Source organism: Pelobates fuscus, chromosome 1 (assembly GCF_036172605.1).
Source record: "Pelobates fuscus isolate aPelFus1 chromosome 1, aPelFus1.pri, whole genome shotgun sequence".
In the NCBI taxonomy this organism is placed as follows: domain Eukaryota; kingdom Metazoa; phylum Chordata; class Amphibia; order Anura; family Pelobatidae; genus Pelobates; species Pelobates fuscus.
The window spans coordinates 155,405,411-155,421,022 of NC_086317.1; the positions used below are offsets into that span (position 1 = coordinate 155,405,411).

At 40.9% G+C, this 15,612-nt stretch overlaps 2 protein-coding genes across 2 annotated transcripts in view; one reads left to right on the top strand and one right to left on the bottom strand.

Moving 5' to 3' along the window:
• FAM72A (family with sequence similarity 72 member A) overlaps positions 1-9,003 on the bottom strand; it is a 50,310-nt gene extending 41,307 nt beyond the window's left edge. The window contains exon 1 of the mRNA XM_063444341.1: positions 8,961-9,003. The gene's annotated coding sequence lies outside the window, so the exon portion shown is untranslated. The remainder of the gene's footprint in view (positions 1-8,960) is intronic.
• A 446-nt stretch (positions 9,004-9,449) lies between these two features.
• The window catches only part of SRGAP2 (SLIT-ROBO Rho GTPase activating protein 2), a 109,554-nt gene continuing 103,391 nt past the window's right edge, over positions 9,450-15,612 (top strand). Inside the window, exons 1-2 of the mRNA XM_063451036.1 lie at positions 9,450-9,564; positions 11,210-11,678. Coding sequence (XP_063307106.1) covers positions 11,612-11,678 — 67 coding nt within the window. The 5' untranslated portion in view covers positions 9,450-9,564; positions 11,210-11,611. The remainder of the gene's footprint in view (positions 9,565-11,209; positions 11,679-15,612) is intronic.

Below are 15,612 nucleotides of genomic sequence, written 5' to 3' on the forward strand. Positions count from 1 at the left end.
CAAATATTATGTACAACCGCAAAAAAACAAAAACAAATGTGAGGAAGGCTGGACTTGATGGATGCAAGTCTCTTTTCAGCTATGTAACATAACAATTAAAAATGTATTATAAATAATTATATAGCATACTGTCACTTTTGATCCTGGCCTCACCTTTGCACATCATGTCCAGTCTGTTGCTAAAACCTGTCGATTCCAACTTAAAAACATTGTCCGCATACGCCCCTTTCTTACGCAAGATGCTACCAATGTCACGTATTCATCCCCTTATAAAAATTTGATAAATTGAATTTACTGTTCAGACAGCAAAAGTTGTGCCGAGCAGCAATCAAATCCACAACAGGGTTTGTGCTGAGCAACAATTATGCAAATGGCAACCTGGTTACTGCCTTTCGGGTCAAAAGCAGATTACACCCCATCAGATCCAGAGGAGGGGTATTTAGGACCAGTTCTCATCCTGCTCAGTGCCCTGTCGTGGTTTCCCTTGTGGTTGTCCGAGAGTGCGTTATTGATTCTGGTAATTCTGTTTTTTTGACTTTGGCATTGTTTTTGACTTCCCTGTTTTCTGGTATCCCTGACTCCTGGCTTTTCCTTATCGTTGTGTCTCTTTCTGTATCCCTTGACCTCGGCTATTCCTGACTATTCTTTGGTACGTTAGTCCGGCCATTCTAAGGTCCGGTATACGTTACCTATCAGTCCTCTGTGTTACACAATTCTACGTGCTGGATCATTCTGTAATCCTGACATTACGACAGGGCCATAGATCCTGTAGAATTGTGTAAGCGAAAGAAAACTGGAGGATAATGATCACCGCATGAATAAATCTGCCCAAGCCTTCAGTACGCTTCTTAACCGAACAACGCACCTGCGGCCTCACCTCCACCTTATGTACCTCCACCTATAGTACACAAGGCACCTACTATCTCCTCCCCTGCATTTTGATGGTAATATTCAAGAATGCTGGGGAATTCTTAACCAAATAGAGTATCATTTTAAGGCCTCACCGGTATCTTTTCCCACAGACAGAGCTAAAATTGGTTACCTAATGAATCAGTTAAAAGGTAAAGCTTTAGCTTGGGCCAATCCATTATGGGAGAGTAATAGGAGTGTGGCACACAATTACCAGGAGTTCCTTACGGAATTCAAACTTACGTTTGAACCTTTAGGCAGAGAGGATGACGCCTCTACTGCCCTGATGCATATCAGACAAGGGAACCGGTCTATCTCGGAATATACCATAGAATTTCGTACCCTAGCTTCCGAGGTAGACTGGACTAATAGTGGGTTAATCTCTGCATTTAAAAAGGGATTATCTGAAACTATGCTAGATGAGATTGCCGCCAAAGACTTACCCAAAAACCTTAATGAATTTATCACTTTTGTAATGCAGATTGATAATAGACTGAGAACCAGAGAAGCTACTAGAAACAAGACCAGATGTAGGAGTATGCATTTAGCACCCAGTTTCTCCAGACCTATTGTCCCTGAAATTCCTGTACAGTCCGAACCCATGCAGTAGGGGTCACTAGACTTTCGGAAGCAGAAAGACAATATAGGAGAAAAGAAGGCCTATGTCTATACTCCGGTAGAAAAGGACATATGAGAAACAATTGTCCCATACGTCCAGAAAACTAATGCAAATTAAGGGGACAGGTCTTAGGTGTAATGGAAACGTCCTCTGAAAAGAGTAAAAATAGGTTTCTCCTTGATGTATCTATTGCCTTTGAAAAGAAGAACTTTTCATGCAAAGCCCTGATGGATTCAGGTGCTGCTGGAAACTTCATCAACGTTCAATTTGGCAAGGATAATACTATACCTATCAAAGAGAGACTATCACCCCTAGCTGTTGAAGCTATTGATGGGAGACTACTCTCACAACCATTGATAAGGCATGAAACCTTACCCATTAATATTTCCATTGGTGCCTTACATAAGGAAGAGATTACATTTCAGGTGATTGCATCTCCTTCTTGTCCTATCATATTAGGATTCCCATGGCTTAGCAAGCATAACCTTCATATTGACTGGGCTAATGGGGAAATATTAGAATGGAGTAAGGATTGTAATGAAAGGTGCATATTGCATGTCACCAAAAGAGTGGGCACTATTGAATTACCCACTAGTACACATCAAAATCCTGAGATCCCTATACAATACCAAGACATTAAAGAAGAATTCAGCAAGACTCAGTCTAATACTCTACCTCCTCACAGACCATATCACTGTTCCATTAACTTACTACCAGGTGCTATGTCACCTAAGGGAGCAGTCTATGCTCTCTCTCCTCAGGAGATTAGTGTAATGGAGGAATATATGAAAGATTCATTGAATAAAGGCCATATACGAAAATCATCCTCGCGTGCTGGTGCAGGATTCTTTTTTGTATCTAAAAAGGACGGTGAGTTGCGCCTATGTATCGATTACAGGGCATTGAACAAAATCACCATTAAGAACACCTACCCCATCCCTCTTTTGCTGAATTATTTGACAGACTCCAGGGCGCTAAAGTGTTTACTAAGCTTGACCCTAGAAGCGCTTACAATTTAGTGAGAATCAAGGAAAACCACGAGTGGAAGACTGCATTTAATACCAGAAGTGGACACTATGAATATCTAGTAATGCCATTCGGGTTGTGCAATGCTCCAGCGGTTTTCCAACATTTCATTAATTATGTACTCAGTCGTTTGTCTTGGTCTATCTGGATGATATCCTTATTTATTCTTCTGACCTCCAGTCTCACCACGATCACGTTAAACAAGTTCTGCAAACCTTGTTAAAAAAAACAACTTTATTGTAAAAATGTATCTTTCATCAGACTGAAGTACAGTTTTTAATATAATTTTCTGCCTCAGGGTTTCAGATGGGTCCTAAAAATCTAGAGTCTGTTCTACAGTGGCCTTTACCCACTGGGTTGAAAGCCATTCAAGGGTTCATTGGTTTCGCCAATTACAGAAGATTTATAAAGAGATTTTCTTCAGTAATAGCCCCCCATCACCAATATGACACGCAAGGGGGCTAGTAGTACGATATGGTCTAAGGAGGCTATTGAAGCCTTTGAAACTCTCAAACAGCGGTTTGCCTCCGCCGACATATTGATACATCCTGACACCAGTAAGCCTTTCATACTGGAGGTTGATGCTTCAGAGACAGGGGTAGTGGCAGTTCTCTCCCAGAGGGAGAGCCAGGAAACTCCGTTACATCCTTTTGGTTACTTTTCTAGAAAGTTGTCTCCTGCTGAGTGCAATTACGATATTGGCAATAGAGAATTGTTGGCCATTATTCTAGCTCTCAAGGAGTGGCGACATCCTCCTTTGGAGGGTTCCAAGGACCCCCTTTAGATCATTACTTTTTTTTTTCTTATCACTTACAGACCTGGTTATAAAAATGTCAAGGCCGACGCTTTGTCCAGGCAGTTTGATACTGAGGCTACACTAGAGCAAGAAACATCCCATATCATTCCCCCGGAATGTATCACTGCGTCCACTGTCCTTTCATAGTCCTCTCCACTGCTTGGCTCCATCATGGAGGCTCAGGCGCCCTGCGGTAAACCTCAGGACAAACTGTTCGTTCCATTGGGGGAAAGGATTAATATCATGAAGGTGTTTCACAACAACGTGTCTGCTGGTCACCCAGGTATTAATAAATCCACTTCTGCTATCATGAGGTCATTCTGGTGGGATTCCCTCAGGAAGGATGTTAAGGAATATGTGCAGGCTTGTTCTGTTTGTGCAGTTTCCAAAGTGCCTCATACACTCCCTTGTGGCTTGTTACAACCTCTTCCTATTCCTGAGGTCCCATGGTCCCACTTGTCCATGGACTTCATTGTTGAACTTCCTAGTTCTAACGGTTATACCACCATTCTCATGGTTGTGGACCATTTTTTCTAAAATGGCTCATTTTATTCCTCTCAAGAAATTGCCGTCATCTCAAGACCTGTTACTAATCTTTATACGAGAAATTGTCCGTCTGTATGGCATTCCTCACAATATAGTATCTGACAGAGGTTCTCAGTTTGTGTCTCGGTTTTGGGATTGAATCGTCTTTTTCATCCTCTTACCACCCCCAGACCAATGGTACAGCTGAGAGGGCTAACCAGTCCTTGGAATTATATTTGCATTGTTTCGTTAATAGCACTCAAGACAATTGGTCCGAATTACTACCCTGGGCCAAGTTTGCTAGGAACAATGCTGACCATGACAACTCTGGGCATAGTCATTTTTTTGTTAATAAAGGCCGGCATCCTACTATCCTACAGGCTGTTTTTTCTGATATTCGGGCTTTGGATGACCTTCTGGCTTCCATCCGTGATACCTGGGTTAAAGTTCAATCTGCTCTGGGTACTGCTGCTGACCGTTTCAAGCATTAGGCTGATACACGTCGAGGTGCCAACCCTGTTTACCAAGTGGGTGAGAGGGATTGGTTATCTTCTCGTAACATCAGGCTCAAAGTCCCTAGCATGAATTTGCTACTAGGTTCCTTGGACCTTTTTGTGTCCTTCGTAGGATCAATCCTGTTGCGTACTCTCTGGCCCTTCCGGCCTTCTTGAAAATTCCTAATACCTTTCATGTGTCCTTGCTCAAATCTCCTCCTCCTCCTCCTTTAGTTGTTTCTGGACAGGAAGAGTATGGTCTCCTCCATAATTGATTCCAGGTTTTTTGGGGGGCACTTCACAGTACTTGGTGAATTGGAAAGGTTATGGACCAGCCGATCATTCTTGGGTTCCGTCATCTGATATACATGCTGGCTGCAAGATTCGCTATTTTCACGCCAAATTTCCTCTCAAGCCTGGTCGGTGGGCGTTCTTCTGATTGATATTTTAAAAAGGTATAATACTCAAATTTAAGTGAGCAGGATATTCCCTGCTCACTTAAATGTGAGTATTATACCTTTTTTATTCTTTATTTTTGCGGATACTTGTGAACATCGTGTTACATTGCGTGCATTAAAGACAGTCAGCAGAGGTTACAATTTGTAGTATTAAACAGCATCACATGCAAGGTATACAGCCAAAATTTTATATATAAAAGTATTTTCTAGCGTGTATAAACAGTCGGTTAGCTCAAACATGGATCGGAGGTTGCCGGGAATTAGCGTGTGCACCCTTCATGTTATCCAGTACAGCTATGTCTGGGGTTGGCGGAGCTTAGGGCGCGTGGGTATTGAGCAGTGGACTGTTCTCACCTGCAGGGCAAGAACCTAGTCTTTTCTAGGTGGTTTGCTCATAGGAAGTTGCGCCAGCCAGGCAGTTATATGTGCCCTGAGGGTGCTCATGCACTTTCATAAGGAAGGGGCACGGTAAAATAAGGTGGGGGGTGGGTGGCTGGTTAATGGCTTGCAGAGCAAGGTACATGGAGCATATGTATATTCGAACCGAGGGAGATGGGGGACCTAGGTTAACCTTTCCAAATAATACAACATAAAACAAATGTAACAGAAAACATAAAACAGAGCCTTGCGTGGCAGCATTAACCGCAGGCATTGCTGGGTTCAGGTAGGGAGAGCGTCTGCTCACGATTTTGTTCCTCTAGGCACGAATGGGCTGATGTTTGCTACAGTCCACGAGGGGCGGGTGTCCGCTGGGGTCGCTTCTACCGGTAGGCCTAGGGCTCGGAGGAAAGCTGACGCTTCAGACTTGTGCGTTAAGATGTGTTGCTTGCCGTCTCTCTCCGTCATCAGTCGGTGCTGCCCCCACTTGTACGTTATGGATTTCTCCCGTAGTTGTTGTGTAATCTGTCCCAGTGACCTCCTCCATGTCAGAGTGTATCTGGATATGTCCCTGAAAAAGGTTAGGTGTGCTCCCTCAAAGGGGGCCGTGGGAGAGTCTTTGGTGGCACCCATGAGTGCCCCTCGGTTGGAGTCCCGGTTAAATTTAAGAAGTACGTCCCTGGGAGCCTCCTGTGGTGCTTTGGTTGCTTTGTGGAACCGAAAACATGAATCCATGCCCATCTGCTTTATTTGCTTGGGCAGCAGTATTGTAGCCAACAGCCGTCGGCAGTAGTGTGGTAGTTCTGCGTCGGTGACTGTTTCTGCCTTTGCCCTGTCCTCCATATGTGCTGGTTGAGTAGTTAGGGCACTGCATTGCCTTTGCAGTGCTTCCAGGGCTGCGTAAGTGGCAGTTTGGGCGACCCCTGCACCCTTAAGACCTTCTTCTACTGTTATTACCCGGCTTGTGAGCGTCGAGACCTCCTCCCTGACCTGCGCCATGTCGGCGTGGAACATAGACTGTATTTCTTTGGCTAACGCCTTGATATCGGCTTTCGTGGCAGGAGCTTAGTCTCCTGGTTCGAGGGTGCCCCGGGCTTGACAAGTACCTTTGGTGGAGGTAAGTATGCTGTCGGGCTCTCGTCTTCTGATGATGGTGAGGTGAAGGCCTCTGCCGGCGCCATCTTGCCGAGGTCAGGCCTCGTGGCTGTGCGCATTAAGACTCCTATGTCTCTGGATCCCAAGCCAGGATCAGCTTTATATTTTTTAGCCTTCTTGCCCATGCTGTAAGGAACTCGTGGGACGTTGGATAGCTGGTTAATTTTTGCCGTTATCGCCGAAATTTGGCGTTTGGGTTAGCTGCTTAGCGGAGCTACTGCAGGATGTGTCTCTCTCGCTTGGGTGCTGGCTCTGCCCCGTATTATACCTTTTTTAAATATCAATTGTTTATACCCTGCTCACTTAAATGTGAGTATTATACCTTTTTTAAACATCACTCGTTTATTACTATATACAGAGAGCACTATTTTTGGTTCTCTCTCTCACAATACCGAGGACCGTTGCGACCTACCAACACCTACATCCTATCAGTGGGGGATCGACGCCACTGAATGCCATTTACACACAAGCTTGTACTAGCTCTCTAAAAGGTGAGTAGGAGTATTACCATTGCTGCTACCAGAAACAGATTACACTATTAGATTTTTTTCTCATTTACATGCTCCTATGGAATCTGAATATCCGACTACCTCAGAACCTCTACAACCAACATATCCATATCTCATTCAAATTCTTCAATCAATTTGGACTTTTCACCTATATGTCTTTTAACCAGGACTATTCTATATCCCATTTATGACTTTTATGTAAGTATACCACTGGTTTTATTGTATTATATCATTTATTGTGGCACGACCTATAATTTTTGTTTTTACATTTGTATTCTTTTTGATAGTCAGTGAGGGAACATCATACCCTTAGGTTGCGGGCTACCCTCTATTTATCTTCGCTTCCTACTGGCCACTAAGCGCTGATCCAACAACTGTTTCTCCATTTCAAAGCTCGTTTGAGCAGGGTCCTCAACTATCTATTCTTCCTGTTACATTTTGTTATTGTCTCATTTGGTAAATTCCCCTTTTATTAAACGTGGCTTCCCATAGGAATGCATTGAAAACCAATGAATCCGTTCTGGAGGTCAGAAAAAAGTCAAAATGAGCTGGCATGGAAACCAACCCACAATGCAGAACACACAATAAAAGGCATGCAAACGACAAAGCTCAGCTCCCTACCTTTCCACAGCTTGAGAAATGCACCCAAAAGTCCCAAAACTCGATGCAAAAACCGCTCCAACACCTCCACACTGAACGCCATGTGCTACCCACAGGCTCCAGCATGCAGGGGGTGGTTCTATAACCCTCCCAGGAGCAATGCATCCTGGGGAAACTTGCTTCCTATTGCGAAAAAAAATTGTAAGGCATTATTTTCAATGGATTTTCATTTGTAAACCGAAAATTATGTTAACCGAGGCGTTTGTAAACGGAGGTCCCCCTGTATACATACACACAAACATATATATATATACACACACACACACACACACACTCTGTGTGTGTGTTATTATGTATGTATGTGTCAGTATATCTGTCAGTGTGTGTGTGAGTATGTCTGTGTGCATGTGTGTGTCAGTTTGTCTGTCTCTATATGTGCCAGTGTATTTGTATGTTGTCATTGTGTGTTTCGGTGTATCTGTGTATTTGCATGTGTGTAAGGTTGTGTATCTGTGGATCAGTAGTTATATGTGTCTGTATATCTACATGTGTGCCAGTGTGTATATCTGTGCCTGCATGTGTATATATATCTCTGTGTGTGTGTATATATATGTGCATACATCTCAGCATTCACACACTAACACTACACACAAATACACCCCGGCATTCAAACTTCAACACTACGTACAACGTACAAACACTAGTCTGTGTTACACACCAAAATTATATGTAAAAACACCCCTGCATTCAAAAACCAACACTACACATACATAAATACATGCTTGCACTCACGCCAACACCACATACAAACATATTCTATACAGAAACCTGTTTACATTCAAACACACAAAAACTGCTTAGTGCTAAATACAAACCTGCAAACTTGGGTAAATGGTAGAGCCCCAGCTGTCAATGCATTTCTAGAGTTACACGACAGATGGGGATCTACCTTTTAATCACCCGTGCGACAGGAAGGCCCAAAATAATTCTTGCACCTCTCTACTTCAGGTCCGCCGCTGCGTTGGGGTGGAGGACGTGATTGCACACCTGGGGAGGTGGGACAGGGTCCAGAGGGCCCAAGCAAATGCTTTGCCCTGGGTCCGGTCAATATTAAAGACGGCCCTGTTTCTAAGGCTCCTAAAAGGCCACAGAAAATAATCATGATGGCTGCACACATTAGGTAAGGTTTAGAAGCATCTCACTAAAAAAAGTATTACTATTCCAAAAAGTTCGAAGGGTGGAACATTCCATGATAACTGCAACACAATCATAACCTACACTATATTTATTTAATGTTTACATTTTGTTTTAGTTAACTACAGTTTGCCATTTTTTTATAATCTCCTATAGGTTATTCAATGTCAAGAGAATTACACGATATAATTAATTGAAATAACTTGACTGAGTGTATGTATGACAAGCTGGCTGGAGAATGAAAGCAAGTGACAGAGACTTATGTCCAGTCCAGAAGGGGTTAAGGTGTCTCCATACCTTGGTTGTCAATCTATGTCCAGCCACTACTTCCGCCCTCCAATGTCCCTACTTGTGAGGTTTGAAACTCCCGCAACGGTTGCTTCACTCTGATTGGTTGCTGCCGACTCTTTATAAAAAAAAAATCAGTCTACCAATCACAGCAAAGAATGTCCTTAGCTATCTGGTTTACAACAGGTTCGGAGATGAGACCACGCCTGTCTTTGTAATCTCAGGATTCTGATTGGTTAATGCGAATGGCTGTCAAACCTGAGGTCCCTCCACCTCTTAGCCTCTTCTTGGACACGCCTATTTAGTGACGTTTTGATACCGCCCTTGACTTTTCGCTGAATTCTGATTTGCTCTTTGCCATGCTTCCAGACAACGCCTTTCATACGGCACCCATTGGCTGAACGAGCTGTCTATCACTGTCGCTGCGCGCTGTGATTGGTCTAGCAGTGCTCAGTGGGCAGGACTAAAGTATTCCATAGGGAATGATAGTTGCAAAAGGAGATCCCTGTCTGTTCTTTTTTTTTTGCTTCCATGGATTAAACGGAATCTTGGGTGAGGATGAAGGAAGCATCTACAGAAGTCAGGAAAATCCAAGCTCTCTGTCTCTAGAAAGGTAACTTATACAAACAGCTTGAGCAATGTGGGCTAATAGAGCCTGACAAACTGAGCTGGGCTGGTTAATTAATTAACACAAAATCTGAGATTTAATGGGGTGTGTCAGGTCCCCCTGTGTGCAATACATCACATAGTGTGAGGGAATGCACAGGGAGGGGGTGGGAGGCTCACAATGGCTATTGCTGATACCATGTGCAAGCAAGATGGGAGAATTACAAATTTTGGGAGGGATGGAGATCTGGGATTGTAACCATGGAGAACAAAAGATCCCTCTTTGAGATGAGAAATAATTGGGATTATACACAATCAGTATGACTGCTCTCCAATTCTTGCAGATCCACCACATTCTCCTGCTCTTGGTAAAATAGTGAACGTATTCAACAAGATTAAAGATTATTATTATTATTATTATTATTATTGAGTTTTTTTATTTTTGACTGATTTTTCTTTTACTGTGTTTGGTGACATGTGCTAAAATGGGTGTTCATACATCAAGTCCATGGCGGCTCCCTGCTTGCAGCCATAATGATACTTTGGGTGGATCTCAGAAATGGAGAAATTGCTAAAGAATAATGTCTGAGCCCCCATCCTTTCCAGCAAGGGCTGTAAGTAACATTAGCCACATGCATTCATCAGTAAGGATCCCAGATGCTTGCATTCCTCTACGTGGAGCCCTTAAATATTAACCCCTAAGAGCCATGTCCTGAGGGATTACTGAGTGTTTGCCTGCATCATCAATTAACTAATTGGTCTGTTGTGCAGTAACAATTTAGCTCCTTTGCTGCAAATCCTAAAATCCAATTTCCTGTTCTGTTATCTGGACCCTCTGCTCATTCTGAAGTTAGAGAGATGGTTGGACTTTCCTTCCTGGTTGACCTATTCTACCAACCCCCTTTCATATTAATACTAATATATATATTTTTTTTCATGTCCTCCCCAGTTTTCTTTCAGTATATGATTCTAAGAGTTCTGGATCTATTTCTGGAGCACTAGAAGGAGGATAGCCCTTCCTGCATGATTGTGCCAAAGCTGACAAAAACACTGGCAGGATTCTGTTTTCTACTACATTGTTCTGTTTTAGGAAGACTTACAAAACACATTGTCCTCCTTTGCATAGCTTTTTTTCTTCCCCCCTCATATCAATGTTAAAGGGGCGATGACCTATTTCTACTCATGGACAGTGAAATCTAAATGGAAGCATGCACTATAGGACACATTGATATTAAACTGATAATAGTTAATAGTACATAATAGAATCACTCCCATACCACTCTTAAATAAACTGGTAGGCGGGATATATATATATATATATATATATATATTCCACTTATTTGTACAATGGATTAACTGAAACAAAAACCCTGCTCTTACTTCAGTTGACAGGGTTGATGCATTGTGACACTCCCTTCGTTTTGTCACTTAGAGGCTTTGAATGTTGGTCAGCAAGGGGTTAACCCCCCTCCCCTTCTTTGCAATGCATAGATTTCATACATAATCTTTTCCTGCAGCCTTTCATCAGGAAGGCAGTTGCCTCCTCACCCTTGCGATGCTTGATCTGAATCTACCTTGAGAAAAAGGGCATACAATGACACTTCTGTGACAGTGCTGATTTTCTTTTAATATATTGTCCTGTTATATTTTAGCCAAGAGACTCCCCCACCTCCTGTTTGCATTGGATTCTAAGGCTGTGTGAGATAATCAGAAGAGGCGAAGAGCACCATGCAGTTTATTTGGGGAAGGACCTAACACTGTTTAATGTCTGCAATCAAAAGAGGACTGCAGGAGCCAGCACTGTTGCTCTGGATTTGGTGCAGGAAATAAGCTGTTGCAGCAATAGGATCTTTTGGTACGGACCCAGCTGCATATGCTCTGGCAGACCATCAGTACATCTTGCCTTTCTGACACGATCAACTATACCTTGAACACTTCATGGACTGACACAGTAAGATCACTGAAGAATTTTTATTTATTTTTTTCCCCCGCATCCAAAAGCTCTGGGTTTTTTTTGTTTTTAACAGTGGATTGTAGCAGCTAAGACAGCGAAAATGACCTCACCAGCAAAATTTAAAAAAGATAAAGAGATCATCGCTGAATATGAGACCCAAGTCAAAGGTATTTTATGTAATTGTGTGTCTCTTTTTTTTTTTTTTTTTTTGTTCATCTGTTCCTGAGTTGGAGATTTCAGTGGCTCAATCTGGAATCTGGCGTGTTTTTGATTTAAAGGGCTGTTAGATGTGGATTTATTTATTTTACATTTTTTTTCTTTGGGGCTGGGCTGTGGTATGTTAGTCAGCAGGGCCTGAGTGCTTGAAGGGATTTGTATGCAGTAACTGTTTGTCCCCCCCCCCCCTCTTTATTGCCTTGTTAACCCATTGCTCTTAGAGGAGTAAAGCAGTATTATCTGCTATGCAGACACAATGATCAGTATTATCTTGTGACTTCAGGCAGGCTGATAAGCCATCACATCATGATTTTATATTTTCCAGTAGCTTTTTGATAACTGAACTTAACCCCATTTCATCCACTGAACATACAACTTGTGAATAATGGATATAATTTGGTTATTGTTTTTTATCAGTGAGTGTATGCATGTATATGCAATGTATTTCTTAATATCGGCTTCTTCATATGTTTCAGTACTAGGTTTATTGTATTCTTTTTTCTTGGTGTCTGACAAACCGGTCAGAAAATTGTGGTTTGTACAGGAGACGAGAAAAGTATAAACCACAGGCTGTAATACTAACATTTCATTGGACAAATCTTTATTTAGATACGCTTATAATGTATACCATGCAATCCTCAATGCAGAGGGTATTTGGAGGTGTGGTTTTAGGACAAGGGTGTGCGTGGTGGCTTCTGACACTTGGGCGCTGTTCCACTCACGCTTGTTAGTGTTCCTGAATGGGGGGCAAGACCATGTTGGCTGTTATACCACCAATCCGTAACATTTTTGTATAAAGCTATTCTTCTTTTGTTTTTTGTTTGTCCCCAGTCCAGTGAGCTAGCAGGTTTATGGGAATATAAAACTCATTCATTGTTGAGGTCAAAGGGCACAGGGATCCTTAGGTTAGAATTTCTATGGGAAGGCTGCAAATTGGTGTGTGCTTTATGAATGGTTGAGACTCTTTTTATACCCTTTATTTTGTTTCGATAAAGCATTTTTGTGGTTCAATATTTTGATAATTTATTTCCCTTTTCCCTTTGTTCTCAAAACAATTAATCCCAGGCAGGTACATATGGTGATTTTTGGTAGAAAAACCTCGTATTGTTCTTCACTCTGCCTTCCTCTGTTGCATTCACACCTAAGCTTAATGGTCTTGTGTACATGGGTATATTAAACATAAGCGCAAGAGCATAGATTAGGAGTATGTCTATATTGATGGAGTACATCCATGAACATGTGATGATGTCATTGCTGTCTGGAAGACAACTGTGTATAAGAAGTGAAGCAGTTGCCATTACTCCCAATATGTGAGGGCGTCTATTTCTTATATTGTTAGGATGAGCCTATCCTTCTAGCTCTGGATAGGCATGCTTGGTCCAAAATCAGAACTACTTCGCCACATCTGGAAAAGGGGGAAACTAAAACGGTCAGGTTGGCCTACAACGTCCAAATGCATGATGCAGCAATTCCATCGTAGCATCTTCTGTAATGACTACAAAATACAAGGTTATACACTAAAGTGAGTTTGTAGAAATTAAAGTGAATTTCAAATTCTAGCCTAAAATCGCAGAAATGAAAACCCAACTGATACAAAGAATCTTTAAAGTTATTTTTACCTTAAATGTAATATTCACTTTCAATTTCTGACAACCCATACTTTGATTCGTCCTGAGTTGCTATTAAACTCAATTTGAACTTGTCCGTTTTGATTATCTTTTTTTATTTATTTATTTATTTTTGCATATTTTGGACTTTACGGTCCCCCTTTTTTCTCAGCTTAATACATAGATGTGAAGAAGAATGGGATAGGAACTATAGGAGAGGTTTAAAGTAAATTTAGATGTGGGTTTTGAATGGTTAAAGCTACTATAGAGAGTTAATCATTACATGTTGCTTGTTTACTAAAGAAATACTTTAACCAGCTACCATCATAAAACAGCTGTATGTTGATGACCTATAAAAATCACTTTTATTGGTTGAGCATCGAAGAACCACCTGCTAGTCAGTCTCCCACCAGTCATGGAACTTCAAAGGGTCTTCTTTTAGATGAACATGCTGAGCACGGTTAATATGGCTTGGCCTATTTTGCTAAATGCCTTCATGCCTATTGTAGTATGTGGACATCTGGAAGTCATCTTTTTTCTTTGACTATGTAATCTACATCACTATTGGACTTCTATTTTGTTTACAAATTTAAATTTCTTTTTATTTTTTTTTTAATTTTATTTTTTTATCTGTTTTAGTTAATTAAAGCTTTACATTTTTTATTTTTTGCATATGTTGGCATAAAAACTAATGAAGGAATACATATATGTTAATGGTATTTCCCGGTGTTATTTTCTTTGTTAACAAGGTGTTCTAGTTCACACTGATTCCTAACTTGGGAAAAACACTAGGCAATTGTAAATTTTAGGCAAAAAAGTCCAAATCTGTTATTTTATATATTCTATTTAGGCCTGGATTTTACAATTCTAAATAAGACATTATTTTTTTTCAATGAACAATCAAATTGCAAAATAGCTGAGAATTTTTCCAACTTGCCTATCTGGACTATATTTTGCAGGCCTGTCAATCCATCACCATTCACTGTTAAATGAATAAATATATTTCCAGCAACCCTGTAAGAACCCTATTAATTCTGTTGCCAAAATAATGTCTGAAACAGGGTGAGTCCCATTTGGCAGCGCATGTGTCAGAATAATAATACACCCAATTTTTGGATACAATGAGCCCCACCCACAAATCTGAACACTGCACCCCATTCAGGTCTAAGAGGGTGAGGTTAGTCCTGAGGGTGTGATTAGCTGTGCAGACTTGTAAAATACTGTTTGTGTAGAAATGTGTGTTTTAAAAGATCCATATACATTATCAGTGTTTAGGGGGGCTGGACCAACAAAACAGACAATAAAGGAAAATTGAATGCAACTCGTTGAATTCCAGATGTCTAGGTTTTATTGGAGAGATTGCATTGAGAAATCTGACAATAATAGAGGCTGATGTTATCTTTAAATATCCACTCCCATTTCATTATGATAATTTTGTATCCAGAAAGAAACTGTATGAATAATGCATACAAACCGCTTTAATAAAATTCTAGAGGTTTGTAGTTTTGTACTTCTTATAATCTTGGGAAAACTACCCTGTAAAAACAAGCTATGCTATTAGCCAATCATATTCCAAAGTTATATATATATATATATATATATATTACATACACACTAGCACTTTTTTTGTGTGTTTAGTTTTGTCATTTACTTCATTCCTTTTCTTTCATCTACTGGCGTTTTATCGTGTTCTTTTGTCACCTCTTGGCTAGGTGCCCATTTACAAGCTTTTTCTTTTTCTCTTTTTTTTTTTTTTTTTTTAAGGGAGGGGGGTGGAATTTCTCCCTCTTTGACTTTATCTTTCTCATTAAAATCTCTTCTCCTCAGATCTTATCTTCCATAAGCTAGTCAGTGCATCTTTCCAGCTGTGTGGTTCTTGCAGACATTTCTGAAGAAGCATTAGAAGATGGAATAGAAGCATTTTTTTTTTTTATTTTAATTTTTTTTTTATATTCTTTATTTATGGTGTGCAAATGATAACAGAAAACTTGGTAAGCCACAACAGCATTCACACGCATAGATATAACAGGTTTTTGGAAACAGTGACATTTAGATAGACTGTATGTTTTTATTCTATTATTCTGATCTGGGTAATACTTATCACACTAGTGAAAACATTTAGACATGGTTCGTTGTAGGGCATGTTAGAATATATCAGTCGAACAATATGGCATGAGGTATAGGAAAAAAACTGTTTACAGCATGCCATATGCAGTATAGACCTCTGATCCCCAGACAGGTTAATAGCTGGAGGAATGGTATGGACCACGTTAATAAT